The sequence below is a fragment of the Chelonoidis abingdonii genome, chromosome 2 (genome assembly GCF_003597395.2).
Source record: "Chelonoidis abingdonii isolate Lonesome George chromosome 2, CheloAbing_2.0, whole genome shotgun sequence".
Lineage (NCBI taxonomy): Eukaryota > Metazoa > Chordata > Testudines > Testudinidae > Chelonoidis > Chelonoidis abingdonii.
The window spans coordinates 262,404,547-262,427,083 of NC_133770.1; the positions used below are offsets into that span (position 1 = coordinate 262,404,547).

Consider the following 22,537-nt stretch of genomic DNA (forward strand, 5'->3'; position numbering starts at 1 on the left):
AGAGAAGCTACATGATTTTTTTTTTTTTTGCATTGATCTACAACTGCAGAGGATGTGAGGGATATTCCCACACATGAGCGTTTCTTTTCAGGTAACAAATCAGAGGAACTACCCCCAACTGAGGTAACCTCACTCAGAAATAGCTATCTAAATACCATGGTGTACTGGGGATCAGGAATCATAACACTTCCAATTGTGAAATGTTTATACTTCATTATAGATGTTATAAAAAGTTCCTTAATGGGGCAATATATAAAAAGAATCCTGGAAACAGTCAGACAGTTCTAATAAGTTTATGTACAAATGAAACCTGTTCACATTTATACCCTTTGCCTAATAGCGTGTAGGGAACTGGAAATACTTAACCAAAAAGAAGTTTTCTTGATTGAAAACTGCTTTTTCAGCTTATAGCCCTTCTCTCTTTGCCTCCTCTCAGTGGAAAAAATAACAGCCCTGAAGGAAATAAAGAAATATATCCTCTCTTGACACCTCGCCCCCATCCTCATGCAGTCCTTCTACAACACCCAGCAGCAACTTGTGCTTCCTGCAGCCTGAATAAACTCTGTTTGAAAAACAATTGAGGTTAAAGGCATTACTGCCGTGTGTGGTAATGAACTGAGTGTGGCAATGTACTGCATTTCAGTTTTGTCCTTGGCAGACCACCATCTGGAATGACTTCCTGGGACTCTCCACTAGTATGTCAGGGAGCCAAGGATCTATGGTACAAAATGTCACTCACAGTTTGAGAGACCCCTCTGAGAAGATTTTTGCATTATTTCTTAAGGTCTTACTTTCATGTAGTTTTAAAAAGCAAATATATAAAGTTTTACCCTCATAATGGATGATGCTTCAATAATAACTAAAAGAAAAAAAAACATGGTCAATAGACATATGGTATGTGTATTAGAGATTCCTTGTGTAACTCTTCGGCCAGGTGGAGCCGGCAGCAACCAGAGCCAGATTCAATATCTAGGGGTTCCTTTTTAACAATACAACACAAAAGCCCCTATCCAGTAACCTGGGGAAATTACATACCACCCCTGGGCACCTCTGAGAGGCAATACTTCCCCACTCACAAGCACAAGGTCCGAGTGTAGAAAAGAAACTTTTAATGAAAGGAGGGAAGTCACCCAACATTAATTAGGGAAAATGCCGCAAGCAGGATTGATAATCATAAAGCTGTGAGCAGGATGCCCACCCCAGAGTGTGTGAGGTAGTGTCTGCTGCCTCGTGTTCTTGAGTTCTACAACCAAAAGTTCAATAACTGTGCCCCTCTCTGTTCCCTCACCATACCCCACTCACAGTGGTTGTCCTTGGTCATTGAGGACCCAGGGTTCAGAGGTGCATCCGTGTGTGTTCACCTCCTGCAGGGGTAGCGGGGGAGAAGGCACTTGGCTTGCTCCACTATCTGAGTACTTGCTCTTGCTGGCAGCCCCGCCAGCTGCCGTTCTGCTCGCCATCCTGCTCATTCCTCTCCACTTCCACTGGCCACCTGCTCACCGCTTCCACCTGCTGCTTCTCTGCTGTGACCTCTGCAGGTCAGTCTCTTGCAATTCCACCCAACTCTTAGTGATTGTTAGCTCTCAGTGATTTGCAGCTCTTACTGATTGTCAGCTCTTAGTGGGGGAACCTGAAGCAGATTGGAAGGAAACACTGTCCCTCCACAAGTGATTTCAGCTCTATTGAGCAGTTAAAATAACAAAAGACTCCTAATGTAGCCTATTTAGCTCTGTCTTTGAACAGTGAGGAGGAATAGGTTAAACCAGACCAGGGACCATTAAGGAGAGTCCACACTGGGGTCTGGCATTTGATCCCCTGGCTTAGTGAGATCCTTTCAGCTGAGGGTGACCCCCTCATTTGAGACAAGTTAAGCACAGTTCTGCTCCCCTTTACTCATACAATAAAGACAGCAACACTGATGACATTTCACTACCTCTTCATTTAGTACTAAAGTGATTTGTAACCCAACAATAGCCAAAGTTCGACACTTTGAGCAACACAGTTCTATCTGTTGGATATGTAGGCAGAGTAGGTGTGTTCATGTAAATACAGTTTTCTCCTAAAGTCTCACCCCTCCCAGCTAGCAGTCAATGGAGAGATCATTCAGACCATGCTTACACTTGTGAAAATTTTAGGGACATAATGCAAAACTTTATTCAAGTAACTCCGTTATTTCATTTGTAATATTTACATTAGCTTAAATGTCATGTGCACATCATCATACAGTACGAAGCCTTATACCAATTACATGCAAGTGCATTATTTTATTCAGTACCCCACTACAAAAAATGCTGTTGGCTGCTATCACGAAGATGGATGAAATGTTCTTTTTGCTCAGTCATTGCTGTTTAACAGGAGTACCTTTATACAGCCAGGTGGCTGGTACTTGGTCATCTATATTAGGCATTTATATAGTCTTCGTGTCTGTAGTATCTGAGGACTTAGTAATCTTTTAATTTGTTTATCCTCACAATACCTCTGGAAGGTACGGAAGTGCTGTTGTTTTTCAAAGAGTGTCCCTGTGGGCACACACCTTTACAGGCCCTGCGCTTGTAATTGGAGATTTGAGGTAGCAGAGCCCGGCTGGGCAGCACATGGGCCGTAGCCATCTTGCGCCTCTCCGAGCGGTTACATAGTGGTGTGTGGCCAGCTGTCCCCCAGTTCCTTCTCTACTGCCTTTGGCTTGGGTCTGAGCGATCATCAGTGCCCTCTCTTACCTCAGATAAGATTAATAGTAGATAGCTCATAATGATAGTTTTAGATTAATTGTAGTTAGCTTCCCTATCCGCTTGCCCTAATCTAATTTCTTCAATTTTCATTTTAAAAAAATTCCTTTCGCCTTCCCTGTCTACCCCTGTCTCTCCAGCAGGCATACAACTTTAGCCTCAAACAAGAGACCGACTCCCTCAGGCATGCCCGGCTCACCTAGCTTTAAATGCTGCCTGACTTGCAGACTTTCCATACCAGTCTTGGGCAGCCACGCTCGGCCAGACACACATTATTCAAAGGTGCCCACACCGCAGAAAACTGACAGCCAGGACAAAAAAAGGCAGGGATCTCCAACTGAAGCTCCTCATGATGGAGAAATCCCTCAGGCCAGCCTCCGACCCCGAGTCCAGGTGTCCCGCTGGCCAACGGTCACCGCCAGCAGCAGCCCCTGACAGGGGTTTCACTTCAACAATGGCTGCCAAGGAGCTACTCCTAGAAAGGCTACCAAAAAGTGGTTGCAGACATCCCTGCACCAAGAATCACCAAAAAGAAAGTGATCTCCAACTGAAAAATCTGCCCCTGTGCCCACGGCACTGAGAGCACCAGACCGCAAGACACCAAGAACATCTGGCACAGAGTTCCCGAAAAGCTAAAGACCCTATTCAGGCAAGCTCTGTAGGAGGTTCACACACTAAAAAAAATACTTTCCAGCTCGGCACCCAGCGAAGATGATCTCGGCACTGAGCAGTACAATGTCGCCCCCTGCTGTACCTATGCCACACAGCTCTAAATCCTCAGCATCAGTAGCTTCAACTCATGCTCCTGGGCCTTCCGCCATGCCATCTCCAACACCAAGCCTTACGGTTCTCCAGTGATTCATGAGGCATGTGGATCTGACAGTGATCTCAGTACCTGAATTTCCTTTACTCGGTACAGACGGTACCCATCCAGAAGAGTACCAAGCCAGCTGACGACTCCCTGCAGATCAGCCCCTCTTATCTCCAGTGATGAAGAAGAGGATGATGCAGTAATATACACTCCTCACTCAAGCCAGGATCATTTTATCACCAACCACGGTGATATACGAGGATATACGAGGATGGTATGGTCACCCGTGGGCACCACCCCCCATACCATTCCCACCTAACTGGTCATACTGCGATCCATGGGCAATGTATAGGGCCCAAAAACGCAGGCCCCCTAGCCCGCCTAGCTCCAGAACAGCCAGGTCCCCTTCATCAACTGTCCCAGAACTCTCAGAAACACAAGAGGAAGAGACCAAGGAACCTGAGGACACAGCCAAACATGATAATTCGCTGCCTACTTACCTCTCATATTTATCACCGGATGAAACCATAATGCCACCCCTACACACATTGTGGGGGATGATTTCAAATCCTTTCAGAACTTCTTCAAAAGGGTTGCTGAATCCCTAGACATTTCATTGGCATGACCCAGAAGCTCAACATAAAATGCTCCAGGCATCTTGTCACATTGCACTCCATATTCTTTATGGAAATATGCTTATGTTATGGATATGACATAATTAAGATGTACTTTATGCAAGATGGGTCTTGTAAGATATCATTGGAAAGGTTATAATTTACTAAATGTGATTAACCAATTTTTATACATGTGTCATTTCTGTATCTAAAGTTAGGAATATGGACTATGTAACAATCACAACTGGGTTTGTATTGGGAAAACACCCACCTGACAACAGGCCATCAGATTTGATGAGCCATCAGGAAGGGACAACAAAACCATGAAAATACTAATATTTCCCCCTCCTGGGAGGCATCCGGGAATGTAACTGTGACACTACTAGGTCAGGTGGTCTTGTCACCTGACACTAAACATTATCTGGGACTTCTTGTAACTTTCCACTGAGATTAAATTTGGGAAGCAAAGGAGTCCTACCTTATGCAAATCCTATTTAAGAGTGGAGCGGAAGGCAAACGAGACTCCTCCTCCCCATAGCCTGTCTGCCCAGGAAGAAGGACTGCTAAAGCCACCTGAAGGGAAAGCAGGGGAGAGTCCAGAATGAGGCAGGGATCCAGTCTGAAAAGAAATATAACTGGAACTCTGAACCACAGAAGCTTTGTAACCTCCCTAAAATAACATTTAGGGTAAGAAATTACATTTTGTAACCTTTTTCTTAAGTATATTGAGCTTAGTTTGCATACTTTGGCGTATTTGTTCAGTAATCTGTTATGTTTTGTCTATTATCTCTTATATTCACTTAAAATTCACCTTTTGTAGTTAATAAACTTATTTCTTGTTTATAACATAACCCCTTGTGTACAATTCTTAATTGAAGAGGGGGAAGGGAGAGGCTGTGCATACCTTCCTCCACATTGAGGAAGGAGATGGATTTCATAATATATCTTTGGGTCTGCATTCCAAGGGAGGTGGACAACTGAGTGCTCAGGCAAGTCCCTTAAACTGAGCCTTCCCAGAACTGATCTCAGTGTCTGTATTGTTCTGCAATTTGGGGTGGCTCTGCCTGTGTGTGTTGGAGGAAGCTTAATAGCTTGGCTCAGCAAGACAGGTAAAAAGGGTGCCTAAGTTGGCATAACAGGCAGGCTCAGTGGTATCTTGGCACATCAGGTGACACCCCTCACACATCCCCAGTAGCAAAGATAGCTTTGCCAATTAATGATGCTATTATGGAGCCTGGAAAAATAGTCTGGCAGACATCTGCTACAGCACCACCTTCGTGTAAGAGTCTGACAAAAAATATTATGTGCCAGAAAAAGAGGCTGAATTTTTATTTATATACCTCACACCAAACTCCTTAGTGGTAGAGGCAGTCAATCAAAGGGGGAAACAACACCAGGCCCGAACAACCCCATATGATAAAGAGTGGAAAAGGCTAAATCTTTTTGGGATGAAAGCCTATTCCTCAGCTACACTTCAGTTCCACATAGCCAACTAAACAGCTCTGCTGGCTAAATATACACACAATATGTTATCCAAAATGTCAGAATTTATTGAAAATTTACCAGATGACAAAAAAGAACGATATAAGGAGAACATTTCCAAAGGGTCTCTCATCGTCAGGGTTGTCCTGCAGGCCTCCCTTGACTCTGTAGACTCAGCAGCATGATCCATCGCGACATCCATGGTCATGTGCCATGCATCCTGGCTCCAACTCTCCAGATTCCCAAGGGAGGTCCAGGCAGCAGTTGAGGACCTCCTCTTTGAGGGTCAAAAACAATTCACAGACAAAACCAATATATCTTTAAACACCCTAAGGACTCGAAGGCAACCTTAAAAACCCTGGACATCTACGTACTTGCAAACAAAAAGGAACAAGGCAGGTTTTACAACCAGAGATTCTGGTCTACGCCATACTCTCAGCCCCAAAGACAGTGCGACCAATGGCGTAAACAAAGACAGAACACACATCGGCAGAACCAAGATCAGTCTTCAGTGTCTCAACAATCCATCGCTAGACAATCATTTTGAAGGTATGGTCGAAGGCATGAGACCTCCACACTCTCTGATTCCGAAACCAGAAATAGTCTTCCGCCCCTTTGGAGACCACCTGTCACCATACTACCCAGTCTGGAACATCATTATGACAGACAAATAGATTTTTGAGATTATCCGTAAGGGCTACTCCATCCTCTTTATTTCTATCCTACCTACTCACCCCTCTTCCCTGTCCCTCTTCAGGGATCCCTTTCACAAGCACCTGTTACAACAGGAAATAAACCACCTCATGCAATTAGGTGCTGTGAAACCTGTACCATTGCAACACAGGGGGAAAGGTCTTTATTCACACTATTTTCTAACTCAAAAAAAGATGGGTGGGTGGAGACCCATCCTGGATTTATGCAAACTCATCAAATTCATGAGAACACAACATTTCAAAATGGTGAGACTAACCACAATAATTCCGGCATTAGAAAAGGGAGATTGGCTCTCAGCCCTCAACCTTCAGGACACTTATTTTCATATTACCGTGCGCCATCACATAGAAGATTCCTGAGATTCACCCTAGGGAAACAGCATTTCCAATATGGAGTACTACCCTTTAGCCTGTCCACTGCCCCAACCATTTTTTCCAAGGTTCTCGTTGTCATTGCAGCTCATTTCTACAGACATGGAGTAATATTTTCATACTTGGATGCTGCCTCATATGGGCACGAACACAGCAAGAAGCAATAAATGCCATGCCGAGCACAATAACCCTTTTCATGAACTTAGGATCGCAAATAAATGTGCAAAAGTCCAGACTGGTTCCTGTCCAAAAGTTGGAATTCATAGGAGCCTGTCTTGACTCTCTGACAGCAATGCTACCCCAACAGTTCTTTGTCACTCCAGTCAATCTGATTTCAACGGTGAGGGAAAGCCCACAAACATCCACCAAAATGTGTTTAAAACTCTTGGGGCATGTGTTGGCAACTGCGCTTGTTGTCAAACATGCCAGACTCCACATGTGATGCTTGCAGGCCTGGCTTCAAACAGTGTATATACTGCACAGGCACTCTCTCAACAGATGCCTCACAATGCCACGCAGAAATTAAAAGACTTGTTAACATAGTGGACACAATCAAAGAACATCTGCTCAGGAGTCCCTTTCCAACAAAGAACTCCAACCATGACAATGACAACAGACGCTTCCATAATAGGTTGGGGGCACACATACTCAACTGTATGGTCCACAGCCGCTGGACCCCAGCGAAGTCCAACCTGCACATAAACTTACTGGAGCTAAGGGTAGTCCAAAATACTTGCGACCATTTTCTCCCTCTAATCCAGAACTATGCCATCAAGATCCTCATGGACAGTATTGCATGCATGTTTTACATAAACCAACAAGGGGAAGCACGATCATACTCCCTATGTACAGAGGCAATATGACTTTGGAATTGGTGCATCACCAACAACATAGATATATCGGCATCCTATCTGCTGGGATGTCAGAATACAGCAGCAGATATACTAAGCAGGGACTTCTCACAAACCCACAAATGGGAGATGGATCCCGAAATTCTCAAATCCATATTCAAACGATGGGGGTTCCCCACCATAGATGTATTTTCAACAGCTCAGAATGCTAAGTGCCCACAGTTTTGTTCCAGGGAGGGATTGGGACACCACTCCCTAGGCAATGCTCTCCTCATAAAATGGGAGGCACCACTGTTGTCTCTTGTTTTATACTTACATTGTAAGCTCTATAGGGTGGGGACCACCTCTTTGTTCTGTGTCTGTGCATCACCTAGTTCAATGAAGTCCTGGTCCATGATTAGGGTTTCTAGGTATACTCAGGTATAGCCTTAGTTCAGCAGTTGGTGGCCAGCAATCAGTATAGGGTACTAGTGTACCTTACCACAAAAGTTTTATTGCCTCACAGCCTTATGTTAGTGTATGGTCTTTTAAGTGTACTGTACTTTTAAGTATAGATGACAGACTACTTTAATGTCTCTGAAAGTACTGGTTAAAAAAAAGACATAAATATATAACAGATGCATAAGTGGACCTCGGATTAAATGTACGCTGGACATAGAACCATCATTACATTCTTCACAATCAAGTTTTTTCATGAGCTCATGTGGTGTACACCTGTGTTAAGTTAGCAGTGCTCTTAGATGCAGTGTGGAAGACTTAGTAATTCAAAGTGGAACTTATTTCTTTGTTCATTTTTGATTGCGCCATTCCTTCTCTCCAAGTGTATTGTGTTTGGCTTCTGTTTACACTTACAGTTATTTTGCTAATACTTGAATTGACACCTTTTCATATTACCAACTAATATTAATTGATAAGCAAAGAAACTAATATTATTTGATAGGTAAATTAGTTCAAGTAAAGTAGTGCAGGCAGATGGTATAGGGCACGTGAAGAAAACATTAATCAGTCTTGAACCTGTGTTACTTTTAAAAAAAATCCTTTAAAATGCAGCACAGTGTCCATCTACTAAATCAACATATCACATTTAAGAAATGAGAATATTTATTGGCCAAAATTTATTTAAACAAAGATCAGGTTGGTGTTTTTGTGTCCACGTAATAATGCAGGTTTATCTCTCTTTTGTCTTGCGTATACTTAAGTCATAATTGCCAGCAATTTTATATACATTAGGGCAGACAGTTATCTAACACACAGCAGTGTGCTCTTTCAGTGTCAGTGGTATGCCTGTGCCACTCAATTCTTATTTCCTTTTCACCAAAGACAAAAACACTTACTTCCTTATTTTCCCATTGTATTGTGGCAATAGGGACCTGGACGAAAGCCATTTGATTTAAACTTAATCTAGATAAGACTGACGAGATGCTGATTGGCAGGGAGAAGCATTTATAGAAGTGGCAAAATCAATGACCAGTTTCTCAGTTGAGGGTGTCTGCCAACTGACTGTGAATGTGCTTTGTGATCCTGTGGTCTGACTGGATAGATTCATCATTGCTCATGGACTACCAGTTAACATCACAGGCCGGACGGGCCTTTTTTCGTCTTTGAATAACCAAATATTCCAGGGGTGGCCAACCTGAACCTGAGAAGAAGCCAGAATTTATCAATGTACATTGCCAAAGAACCACAGTAATACGTCAGCAGCCCCCTATCAGCTCCCTCACCGGCAGCCCTGCCAATCAGCACCTCCCCCTCCCTCCCTGCACCTCCCAATCAGTGGTTCATGGCATGCAGGAGGCTCTGGGGGTTAGGGGGAAGGAGTGAGGGCACGGCAGGCTCAGGGGAGGGGGCGGGAAGGGGTGGAGTGAGGGCAGGGCCTGTGGCAGAGCCAGAGGTTGAGCAGTGAACACCCCCCAGCACATTGGAAAGTTGGCACCTGTAGTTCTAGCCCCGGAGTCGGTGCCTATAGAAAGAGCCACATATTAACTTCTGAAGAGCCGCATGTGGCTCCGGAGCCACAGGTTGACCACCCCTGAAATATTCCTTGCTTTTCCCTCAGATGCTGATCTTGTCATAGTCATCCCTGTGGGACTAACCATGACAGGCATGCAGAAGCCCACCATCTGAGCAAGAGTATATTATACCTGTGTTCAACAAATATTAAACCTGTATTCTGTACTGGCTGCCAATCAACTTGTGTGTAAAACTGAAGTTGCCCTAAATAATCTTAAATAGCCTAGGGCAGAGCTACCTTGGAGACAGTATTCCTCTATAATTTACCATGCTTTCTGCACACATTACTTCTGAGGAATTCTGTGCCACTGTGCATGCAGAATTCATGTCCCCTGCTGGTTCTTTTGCTTCCCCACAGAAAAATGTTGGTTTGGGTGCCTGGAGCACCTGGCGAAGAGGTAAATCACTGCTGGGGGCGGGGGCTGGGGATGCCCTGCCCGGTGGCTCCTATCGTGCACTGTGCTCAGCTGCTAGTACCAGCTGGGCTGGGGGCAGGGGAGGATGAGACTTGCTCTTCCTCTGCAAGTAATGGCCGAGTCAGACTCTCCTCCAGCTGCAGGAAGCTCTGAACCCCTTTCCCCAGCTTCCTGCTCCCATTGTGCCTCAGCTGCAAGGGAGGGGTAACTGGATAGGGAGCTGCTCCCCCATCTGCACAACCCCCATGCATCTGGACTCCCCATTCCCATAGTCCCTTGCCGAACCTCACCCACCCCGCACGCAAAGCCCCACCCTGCTGAGCCTCACTCCCTGCATCCAGACCCCCTACCAAGTCCCACCCCCCCACACCCAGATCCCCCCCACTGATCCCACAGTAATTGAACCCCCACCCCAAGGAGCCCCACCCACCTGCACCTGGATCCCCACCCCACTGAGCCCCAACCAGCTTCATACAGACCCTCACCCCACCAAGCCCCACTCCCCCAGCACCAGAACCTCCCGCTGAACTCCCACACCCAGACCGCCCTGCTGAGCCTCATCCCTCCCCACACACACATCTACTGAGCCCCAGCCACCTTCACCTGGACCTCCATGCAGAGTCCCATAGCCCCTGCTTCCAGAACCCCCCAACAAGCCTGTATGCATCCACACACACCCTCACCTGGAACCCCCACTGAGCTGTCTGCACTGAGATTGCCCCACAGAGAACCTTCTCACCCCACTCCTGGATCCCCCCATGCTAAGCCCCTCCACACTTGGATCCAGGGGCAGGGCCCCAGGGTGTTTCTAGGGTAGGCCCAGCCCTTGCACTGCATCAGGGTCGGGTGCAACCTCACAGCCAAGTCCATGTCCCTGTGGGTGGGGGGTTCCAGGGTGATCATACAGCCAGTGGCCTGTGTTCCCCCCTGCTATACTGGAGCCACCACATTTATTTACTGACAAAATTCACAGAATTTTAAAATATTGTGTGCATTTTTTTTTTGGTGCAGAATTTTTAATTTTTTGGTGCAGAATTCCCTCAGGAGCAATACATCACATCCTGAGCACTTACACTAATTGCCAGAAGAGTAAAATTCAAGGAACATGGAATTTGAAAGAGCAGGTTCTCTGTAATGTTTTGGGGTTCAACTCAGACCAGTAAGGGGTTGTGTCATTGCCTGGCCTGCAACTCTGGATGCCTTAAATGCTGTGCTGCTGTGGCTCACAACCCTGCCATCAACAGCCCACATACACCCTGGCTTCTAACACCCAGTTGCTTTTTGCAGAGTGAACCTCCTGCTCCTGAATTTTCCCAAAATCATCTGCATTTCTAGTGTCCTGTCCTCTCCTGGAACACGAATAGAAGTTAAGTTTGTTGCTCCTTTAAAGAGTCAATATATTGCAGCTCATAAATGTAACTAGTTTTTGACAAATACTGTTATTTCAATTATAGCACTGAACTGGTTTATGATAAAAGTAAAACAAGTTTATTTAATCACAGATAGGTTTTAAGTGAGTTCAGATATAAGGAATAAAGATAGAAAGGGTTACAAGCAAACAAAAATAAAAATATGCTTTTAAGACTAAAACTTAATTTCAGCGAGTTACAATCTAAACTTAGCTTGCAGAGATTTCATCCTCCTTGGCTGAAGGGACCAAATGTTCTGTGATTTCAAGAGCTGCAGTCCCATAGACTCCCCCAAGTGATGGACAACTATGGGGTTCTTTTCCCTTTATTTTTATAGTCCAGTAAACCTTGGAAATGTAGTCTTTGAAAAGTAAGTCCAAACAAAGAGGCTTTTCCTTGCTGGATGTGGATGCCATGCTGTTGGTGTAGACTCCATACTGTCTTCTCTCCTCCTGGTGATTCTTACAATGCAAATGATCTCTTCCTGCAACCTCACTTGATTTGAGGTGTTAGCCTCTTTCCTTTGTCTGGAGAAAACCAGTTGATCAACTCCCCTGGACATGCCTGTTTAAATACAGTTTAGTCATGTATTTCCATCATATATTTATGTAACCCTTCTGCCAGGCCGAACTGATAGCAACAAGGGCCAGGTTCAATACGTAGGGGTCCCTTTCCTACAATGTAATGCAAAACCAGCTCAAGCCCCCACTCAGTGACCTGGGAAAATCTTACACACACCCCTGGGTGCCTCAAAGAGGCAATATTTCCCTTTTTGCAAGCACAGAGTTTCACTGTAGCAGAAAATGTTTAATAACATGAGATAAACAACACGGCATTAAATTGGAAAAACACCTCAACTAGAGTTCATAGACCAAACCATGAGCAAAGACCCACCCCAGGAAATTTGGCCGTGTCCTCTTCCCTGGGCTCTTGAGTCTAGCAACCCCAAAATCACCCCAAGACTCCAAAGTCCAATACCCCAAATGTCCCTAGAGTCCAGCAACCCAAAGATCACCCACAGTCCCAAAAGTCCCACAACCCAAAAATCTCTGTCCCGGGTCAGTGCAGCCCCAGAGTTCAAGAGTCTATCTGCAGGGGTTTTCCCTCCGCCAGCCTGGGTAGAAAGGGGCAGCTTATGTGGTCCAGGGCCAACTGCCCTGCTTCACCATGGGATTCTGCTTCCATCTTCCCCACGAACTCCTCAGCTCCACTCCGCTCCGCTCTGCTCTGCCAGCTGCTCTGCTCCACCAGCCGTCCCGTGATCCGCTGCAGCCATTCCTGCAAACTGCCCTGCTCCGCTCACTCCGTGGGCCGCACCAACCGTCCCACAAACTGCTCCACTCTGCCAGCTGCTCTGCTTCACCAGCCGTCCTGTGATCCCCTCCAGCAGTCCCGCAAACTGCTCGGCTCCGCTCCCTCCATGGGCACTCCAACTGTCTCACAAACTGCTCCGCTCCACCAGCTGCTCTACTCCGCAATATAGCTTCAGGCTCCCCACTAGTTAGCACAGCTCTTCAGTGATTTCAGCTCTTAGTGAGTTCAGCTCAGGAACCTGTAACTAAGATTCTTAAGGGAATCAAAAATCAGCTCTGGTATTCAACAGTGGAGAGAGGAGGAGGTGCAACTGATGCTTCTGGCTCACACAAGGAGCCCACTCCCTTGTCTAGCAAGTGCCACTCAACTGATGGTGAGACTCCCTGTCACAAAGCAGTTTCACAGTTCCTCATACACACAGTCAGGGTGACAACACTCTGCTCCTCCCGCCCCAACAACAAAGAAACTGGGGATCCCACAGCTGCCAAAGCAACCATCCTAGGCTGCCGTAGGCTATGCCAGGCAGGATGGGTGTGCCTATGCAAACACGATCAGCCCCTGAAATTCTTTTCCACACTCGCCATAATTCACCACCAGATATCAGGGTAGAGCTCATTCTGTCTCTGCTTACATTTATAAAGTCTTTTGTGGGTTTACCATACATACATTACACAAGAATATTAATGATCAATGACTTACTAGTTTTCCAGTGATATATTATGTGTCATCTTTTGCATAAATGTCACGACAACAGGGTGTTAGGTGCGGTGAGTATGTCAGGCCTGATGAGTTGCTGACACAGAATAGTGAGCTACCAATAGGGCTCTGTGTCCCACTCTCATCTCTGGAGTTTGCTTCTGCTAGAAATATATCTAAACCAGAGCCTAGCCACATTAAAGAATCATTGTGAAATCTTCTTACTTTTATCCTTTATGGCTCTGCTGATTACCATTGTGAGAGTTTTTTGTCCTGCAACAAAACCAGTTTCAAGGCTGTTTGCCATGGTAGAACGTGTATGTGAGTCTCTCTTCGAGCATTCTAGAGCCAAGGGTTTAAAAGCCCCTATGACACAATTGTCTCTTAGTTTCTCTTTTTTATATGAGCCAGAGAAAATGCATAACCTGGGCATTTTGTTGGGATATATGTTAGAATAATTTGTATATTGTTTGAACTTAAATTATTTGTTTAATAGCTTGTTCATAGTTAGCTGTTTCTCATTTTCTGAATATGCAGAAATTGGTCTAATGAAAGTCATGTTCTAAGAGTTGTCAGGGTTTGCCTCTATGGAACCCAGTGATTAGCTTGTCTTTGTAAGAAAGGTAGGTAGTCTTCTAGCAGATGTGCTCAATGACCAGATCTCAAGGCAATGGCTCAACCAGATACTACCCAGAGGACTCGCATTACCCATGATCTTGTTGAGACTGAGGGCCATCTGATTTCACTGCAGGCTTTTCTCATTCAACTTTCCTCATTGGAAGAATGGCAGAGGAGGTCCTCATAGATGACAGTCTGTGGCAAATTTATTTGAATTGACACAGAGATCCTAGTCTGGTATGTTGGGTCAACAAGGGCTATTGATAGATGCATCCAAAAAAGGGAAATGACTTCATCCTGCGTTTTGGTAACAGTGAAAAATAACCAGAAGTTAATTTAAGTATCCAGTTTACTGACACAAATGTTCGTGGAAAGTGAATGTCAGTATCCTGTTTAGAAGGAGCTAATGTACAGCATGCTCATCCAGTCACAGAAAGGGATGCTGGAAGGCTGGCATTGCTTCACTATGGGGGCAGAATTTAGGTGTCTATGTGTGGTCTATGGTGTAAAATATTTACGGTGATGGTGAAGTGTGAATGGTGGAGTAGAGGTTCTGTATCATTAGATGGCTTAACTTTTCATGGACTTGATTTTGTGATTTTTGTGCCACTTGTGTGTGTGGCAGCTTTAACTGTTTCGTTACAAAGTATATTGTGCATGATGTAAATGTCTTGTTGGATATACAAGAACACCTATTTAAATATAAAGATTACTAACACATTTTGAAAATTATTTTATGTTGTTTGTAGGTCAAATGTGTGTGGCCTGAACTGCTTCACAGTGATTTAATCTTAAATGTATATTAATTCAGTAAAAGGAAAAAACAATAATACATCACTTTGTATCATGTGTATACTGGTGGATTGCTTGCAGAGTAGAAGATTTAGATATATTTTGGTTTCAAACATACTGAGGTCACAATTGGTTTGTGCAATATGTTAATACTTAACATTAGAAAAATGTGTAATTTTTGTCTTTTGTGAGGTAATTCAAGTAAATTATTGGCCCTGATCCTGCAGTTGAATCCATCTAGGCCTTACTCTGCATTGAGCTCCACTGATTTCAATGGTCCTGTCCATGGGGATAATGACCTGACAGCCAGATTGGGACCATTGTTATTAATAATTATTTATTATTTGTATTGTGGTAGCAACCAAAGGCCCCAATCAGAATTGAGGCCCCATTTTGGTAGGCCCTGTACACAGAAAGAACACAGGAAGATGTGGTCTCTGCCCTAAGCTGCTTACAATCTATTGTAATAATCTTTTTTTTTTTCTTTTAGCATAAGGCGACATCAAGAACGGAGAGCAATTTTAACTCCAATTTTAACAGATTTCACAGTGCGAATAACTGCAGCTCCTGCAATCATTTTCACAAAAGTAATTTCACCAGAAAACTTGCACACAGAGGTTAGTACAAAATTTAAACAAAAATAACTGACTTTTTAACATGTTCTTTATTGTTCCCTTCACAAATTTTAATCTTGATAGAAAATATTATATTAAACAATATTAAAATAGTGTGTTTGTGGAAAAAGGAAAAAGTTTTTTTAAACTGTTCATAGAGCTGCTGTAATTTTGGTATTTAACTATGGCACCGTTATTGTTTAGTATTTGCATTGTTTGAACAGTTTTTTTATTTAATTACATTATGATAGCACTCAAAGGCCTCATCATGACCATGATCTCATTGTGCCAGGTGCTGTACAAACACCCAGAAATAGTTTGTGTCCCAAACAGCTTACCATCTCTTGTCAAAAACCAGATGAAAGGAGGGGAAACATGATTCAGCAGACTTATGAAGTGGTCAGATTTATGGTAGGCGCACTGCAGAGTTCTTAAAGGATTTATAACTAAAAGAGTTGAGAAGACATGATCCAGCACAATATTTAAGAAACACTATTTTCATGAGCCCCATAAAAGCAAACCTGAAAACTACATTATCTCTACAAGAATCAAATAAACACCGTGTGCTACGGTCAAATTTCCAAAGGCGTGCTACTTTTCGTAGTAGGAGTAATAGGGATTCCTCAGGATATTCCAAATTGACTGGAAAGATTTAGCTGTAACTTTTACCAGTCTGTGGGTCAGCTCATTAGAAGAGCCTGTTACACGCAATAGACTGTGGTTCATTTCTTGGCATTAGCACATGGGTAGGGAATTTAAAACACATTATTTGGAGGGAGGTGCCAGTCATTGTTTGCCAGCTAGCAGGAGTGATTTTTCATAATAGCTACCTCCTGGGAAGGGCAAAACCAAGGTAGGAATGAAAATCATATTTGCACATTTGTAACAGGTGCAAGTTGGTGAAGAAGGAACAGATGTTAATTACGTGAGGGAAAGATTGCAGTGAGTTTGTGTTTCATGCAGAGTGCCATCACAAGTGAAGGAGGGAGAGAGTTTTAAATTAAAAGAAAATTCAGGGGATAGCTGTGAGATGCATGGAAAGGATTCATAGAAAAGAAACATATGAACATTACTGTTGCTCACATTCAGGAATTTAAATGTTTGGGCTAGTCAGATTCTCCTTGAATCTATTCCTTAGGGGACACTTAAGGTTGAAGGGTGGGGTCTACTATAGATTACCAAGAATATGAACATTATTCACATGTCCTTCATGAGAAGGGGCAATGCTTCTGCTTATTAAGCAAACTTTATGGATTGATTCTGCTGTTCATCTCTGAATCACTTGCCAACAATGGTCAAGAGCTTTAGTTTTGTATAACTATAATAGTGGTCATCCAGCTAACTCTGCCAAGATATTAACAGTGGTTTACAGGCAAAGAGAAATCAATTAGGCTGGTTATATTTGAGTTCCAACATATGATTTCAATATAAATTGAGCTGAGTTTATATTCCAAAAAAGTGTATCTTCTTGGAAGCACAAGGCAAAGGAGAAATGTAGTCCATTGCCAAGCAAATGAAAAACAAAAATCTGACAATCTAGTGTTTTGATATTACAAAAAAAAACAAGACCTCACACATGAAACACTTACATACAAGATTTGTGTTAATGGTTACATATGCTGTTGAAAGCAAAGCAAGGTATTAAACACAACTTCTTCACAAGAAGTCTTATGGCTGGCACACCATTCTTTGCTACTAAAAGAGAGAAATAGATTTAACAGTCCCAATTAACATTGTGTAAATGGCTTAAATTGGGTATGACAGAGAATTGTGGTATATTTACCTTTAAAATGTAAATTATCCGCCTAGTAGCTAGTATCTGACATGTTTTTTCTCCACAGGAGATTTTAGTGTGCGGACATTCTTTGGAGGTGAATATGACCACAAACCTGGACTTCTTCCTCAGCGTAGCTCAAGTACAACTTCTACAGCAGCTAGTACAAGCCAATTTGGTTGGACTGGAGCCTTCCGACAAGAGCACTGAGGTAGGTTATATAACCTGTTTTCTTTTAGAATTACTGTGGCTCACATCAGACATTTACATTATGTATGATGGTAGAAAACATGTGTAAGTAAATGAATTACACACATTATTGTTTATCAAGCTTTACTTATACTGTACTCCACTGTTATTTTGAAAATTAAGCTGTGCCTACTGCTTTGTTAATTACAAATACTCTTCAGGAAGTCACTCTGGGCTGGCTTTGTAAAAGCTTCCTCATGAGAGAACATTGATCAGGAGACATGGGAGGATGAAAGGCACATGGATGGATTTTAAGGCAGAAGGTTTTAAGGTTATTAATGTTTAACTTTTATGGAAGACTCAACAACCTACTTCCCCCCAAGATATACCACTCATTTACTTGAATCCAATACAGTGTTAAATGACCTCCAGGCCAAACCAATATTCAGGGTTGATCCCCTTCACTCTAATGTCTAGGATTCAGCCCACCTTTGAATCATTTTATGTTCCCCCTGCAAGTGAAAAGGAGGATACACATAAAAGGTATCTCAATCTATGAACACTTAACATCTTTCTTGTGACTAATAGGGTCCACCAGCCATCACTCGGGTCTTTCGTCCATGTTTACTTCCAGGTGCCAGCCCCTATCAGCCTGTCATTGGCAATGAACACCAGCCTCAAGTTGCAACAAAATTACAAACTTCCCACTTACTACATTTTGAACTTTTAAATTCTGTCTTCATTCATTAAAACTAGGCCTCCAACCAACAAGACACCTTGCCCCCTGGAAAAATAAATCCTTCCTGATCGACAACATTGGAGATCTGATCAGACCTACAGCATCTTGGCAACAGAGCTCAGATTATACCTCAGTTATAGGGCAGGGTGAGGCAGGGCAGCAGCAGCAGGCTCAGTGGAATGACTGCTACATGCCCTAAGAACTTCATCGACAGCAGGGGGACGCATGAGACAATCAAGTCTCCGTTTTCCTCCAAAAGTCTAGCAAATGGGTGGAAGGGAGAGGTACAGAAATCTCTCCTCTCCTCCCTGTACTTACCCTCCTGCCCAGGCACAATCTCCACATGCATTCTGGGCTGTCAGGAGGGGACAGTGCTCTGAAGCAGCTGAGCCTGCAGCTCCCTTTCCCCCTGCTCTCAGGACCCCAGGGGCTATCCCATCTTAAGTCTAATGAAAACTCACCGTCTGTCCCCTGTCCCTCACCAAGATTGCGGGGGGCATTATTTCATTACACCTTTGAAACATTAACAATGTAATAAAAGAAATACACTATGTCTTTCTCTTCTTTGGATACTTTGCAGATCCACAGCCTCTTTTGGAAATGAATATTGTAAGTAGGTATACTATGGGAATATCTTCAATAAATAACTTACAGGGCACTGTTTTCCCATCCCCTGTGGAATGCACAAAATCATAAACATTGAACAAGTGCCCAGAACTTGAATTTTGAGCTGGTGCCGTGAAGAAGTTCTGCACTATTAGTGCTTAGTACACAAACTTGCTGCAATAAAAGTCACTTACTAGATCATTTCAGAGTGCTTTTTCTACACTATATCTAGAGGTGCCCATTTGTTCTTCATCAGTTCTTTCTATACACACTGTAGATAATTAATAAAGGAAAACATTTCTAGTTCGAGTTATTATTCTTAGTTATGTCATAAATAGTAAAACTATCTGGATTAAGTACAGTGTAGGGTAATGATATGTTTTATTTCCATTACTCCTTTGTCCAGTTATTTTCTCTAAAATAACAAAGTGGAGCCAGCTTTACATCAATGCCTCAATGTCTTTTCTCCACATGCCTTTCACCTCATGTTGCCTTCTTGAGTTTTCAGAGGGTGAAGTAATAGCTGATATATGTGAACTGCCCTGCTCATATCAATGAGTTAAGTCTGAATCTAGAAATGATAATTCATATGTCAACACTGTTAACTATTTGACTGCTAACCATTTTATTAGAAGCATCCAGCTATAATTATCCCACATTCCCCAGGGGGCCTGTCTAAGTTGTAGCAGCGTCCCTGGACTGCCCTGTGAGCTACAATGCTGCCTGCAATCTGTGCTGCAGCTTTGCCCCCAGCCCTGCCTCCAGCACACCCCTTATATCAGAGCTTCCTTGACAGTCTTCAGAGGGCAACGCTACAGTTGTTTCACACAGTTCCTGAACCAGGGAATTTTCTCTGTTTCAGAGCTTTAAGGGTCTCTTTAAGCCACTTCAATCCTTTTACCTGATATAACAGGGGCAGAGCAGGAATAAAGATTTCAAGCTATCTTTATATAAGTGCTGACTGTGTTTGATACTGTACAGAACACAGAAAAAGAGGCAGTGTATGCCCCCAGGAGCTTAGCTGCTAAATAGGCAGATAGTGTATAATGCATTGGGAGACCCAGAGGAAGGGCCCACATATGAAATACTCATAGTGAGCTTGGCTTTGCTTCCAGTACAAAATGTATAAGGCCTCTCTTCCAAATCTGAGACAAGATAATGTAGCAGTGATCTGCCAGGTTTTTAAAGTAACAGAAGTCTTTGATTGTATAACAGACATTATGATGCATTCTGGATGTAATTTTCATTCTGGAGAGAGTCCATGCATGAATTTCGAACACCAAAGATAAGCAGTCCTGCTGGTGCTTTAAGAAATACTCAGAGCTCCGCAGGCATATAATGTTGAAATGGACCAGGTGAAAGTCTGTCATTTCACACATTTTAATGATACACAGCATGAGGGAACTGGGAAACTTTTAGTTCATGTTCCTTGTTTAGCAATTTTGTTTCTCTTCAGAGACACCTGGATAGGTCACAAGTAACCAAGAATAAACAGAGGTCACTAATAAAATACGCATTTGTGCATTCTCTAAAATGGAGGAGATGAGGGAATACCTTGAATTTCTTGAGGTTATGGCCTGTAAAAGAAATAAGTGTTTTACCTCCTGTTCATCCCCTGCTAAACACAATGGAAAGACTTGGCTTGAAACACATCTGACTGAGTTTTTGTTAAGAATCTGTCAGAGATAGTTTACCTTTAGTCTGCAATTGAGGGTGTAGAACACTGGAGTTTTCTAAGAATATGAGAACATAGTCTATAGCAATAAAAAGTTTTAGTACTTCAGATTTCTCTGTATAGTGGTGCTTTTCTTGTGGATGGTGAATTCTTCAAGGGTCTCCAGGTGAAGATTTGAATACTTAAAGGTCTTCCTAGAAATATTGCATAATGGAATTATTTAGGGGCAGATCATGGAACTTTGGGGCTTGGTGGGGACTAGATTTCCTGTAGTATGCAGTGTCCAGTTGACTATAAACTTTGTATGGGTAACATGGAGCCTGTTTCTTGTCTACTGTATGTTGAAAGAAGTGGTTGGCCTGGAAGCAGGAATGGAAGAAGGAACACTGCAAGTAGAATGGAAAGACTAGAGAAAGATTAACATCAATCCATTCTTGCAGGGCAGTGTTTAATAGCTACTAGCAACTCCCTTTATTTCTTAATATGTTTTTTTCAGCACTGTCAGATGTATTAAGTAACAAATATTTTTCCAAATTTAGAAGTAAGTCAGGATTAATCCTTCCCCTGCTATGCTTAAAATCTCCCAGAAATGTGTTTACGTGGACATACAGTTCCACTTCACACTGAGGGCACAAGGCTGATTGGAATAAGTCAAGCTTATTTAAACTTTTGGAGTGAAATATGTCTTGTATTGACAATTAAATTAATTCATGCGTAGGCATGGAAAGGTTAGATTTTCATCAGTAAATGTCGGTAAAAGTCAATATCTCCATACACACACAAAGTGACAAAAAATATTTCTGTCGATGATAATCAAAATGTAGAGGTAGGCAAAGTAAGAAAAATGCTGCTAAAGAACTTATTAGAGTTTGAGTTAAGGATATTAACTTTGTATATTTTGACATGTGATGTTGAATATTTGTGTTTTAATGCTTGTAAAGCTTTAATTTTTTTGAATCTCAGCATCTGCAGTCATTAAATAATTGTCTGAACCTGCCTATTTTCTATCAACCCTCCAAATTTCCTACAACTGTGAACATTTAAACAGATAAAAATTGAAAAAAGTTTTAAAATAGACATCAATATTATCTGTCAAAATTATTTAAAAAAAAATTGAAATCTGCCAAGCCTATTCATATGGCAGCTATTAGACAATGACATTGACTTCACATGATCATTCCCAGGCTTCCCAGGTTTCCATGTTTAAACCTTTATTCAATGCAGACCCCTTTTTCATCATCTTGATCAAGTCTCTTTATGTGCTGATTGTAAATAAATTTTGGTTAGCAGAAATCTTACTTTTGGTAGGATTTTTAACATATCTCATGCATCTGGAGTAACAGTGCTTTACCACTACAAATGAGAAACTCACACTTCGCTAGTTGGCTTTCATACAGTTTGGGTGTTCTTGAGATATTATGACCTGTGAGATGGACTGATTAAAGCTAGGAGATAAACATTGATCTCATTATTGATGAAGATTGCCACAGCTCTTGTTCAAGCTGTTATCTCACACCTTGACAGCTGAAATCTTCTCTCTGGCCTTGGGCCACCAACCTTTCCCTCCTCACATCAGTAGAAAAGCTGCTTATCTTGATGGTCCATTATTCTGATACCACCATCCTTGAATTGTCTCCCTTGCCTTGCCGCCGTGAGGACGGTAAGTCGAGCTAAGATACTTCGACTTCAGCTACGCGAATAGAGTAGCTGAAGTTGCATATCTTAGATCAATCCCCGCTCCCCAGTGTAGACCTGCCCTGAGACTATTAATTTATGCAAACATTCTAGCCTTTGCTGTTATATTGTCCCCTGCTCTGCTTGTTTGCTTATCCTCTTGTTGTGTCTGGTCATAATCCTAGATTGTGAGCTCCCTGGGACAGGGACTTGATTTGCCTTTCTTCTGGCACTATTGCAATATGAGTGCTCAGTAAGATAAGTACAATAAGATGATCATCTGGATAGCTCAGGTCAGCCACACTTAAATAAATGGTGTTTAGATTCCTCTTCAAGAAACATTTAACATCTTCCTTTTTTAGGAAAAGTTATCAAGAAGGTTGTAATGGACCATCTCAGATACACCTCAATTCCATATGTGTGTATTATATTTTAGTCTGGG

General features: G+C 42.7%; 1 protein-coding gene across 4 annotated transcripts in view; it reads left to right on the top strand.

Moving 5' to 3' along the window:
- Window positions 1-22,537, top strand: part of VPS13B (vacuolar protein sorting 13 homolog B) — a 996,761-nt gene that overhangs the window by 718,698 nt on the left and 255,526 nt on the right. For all 4 annotated transcript variants that reach the window (XM_075063129.1, XM_075063127.1, XM_075063130.1 and 1 more), the window contains exons 32-33: window positions 15,315-15,441; window positions 17,280-17,423. In XM_075063129.1, the coding sequence (XP_074919230.1) occupies window positions 15,315-15,441; window positions 17,280-17,423 (271 nt within the window). The remainder of the gene's footprint in view (window positions 1-15,314; window positions 15,442-17,279; window positions 17,424-22,537) is intronic.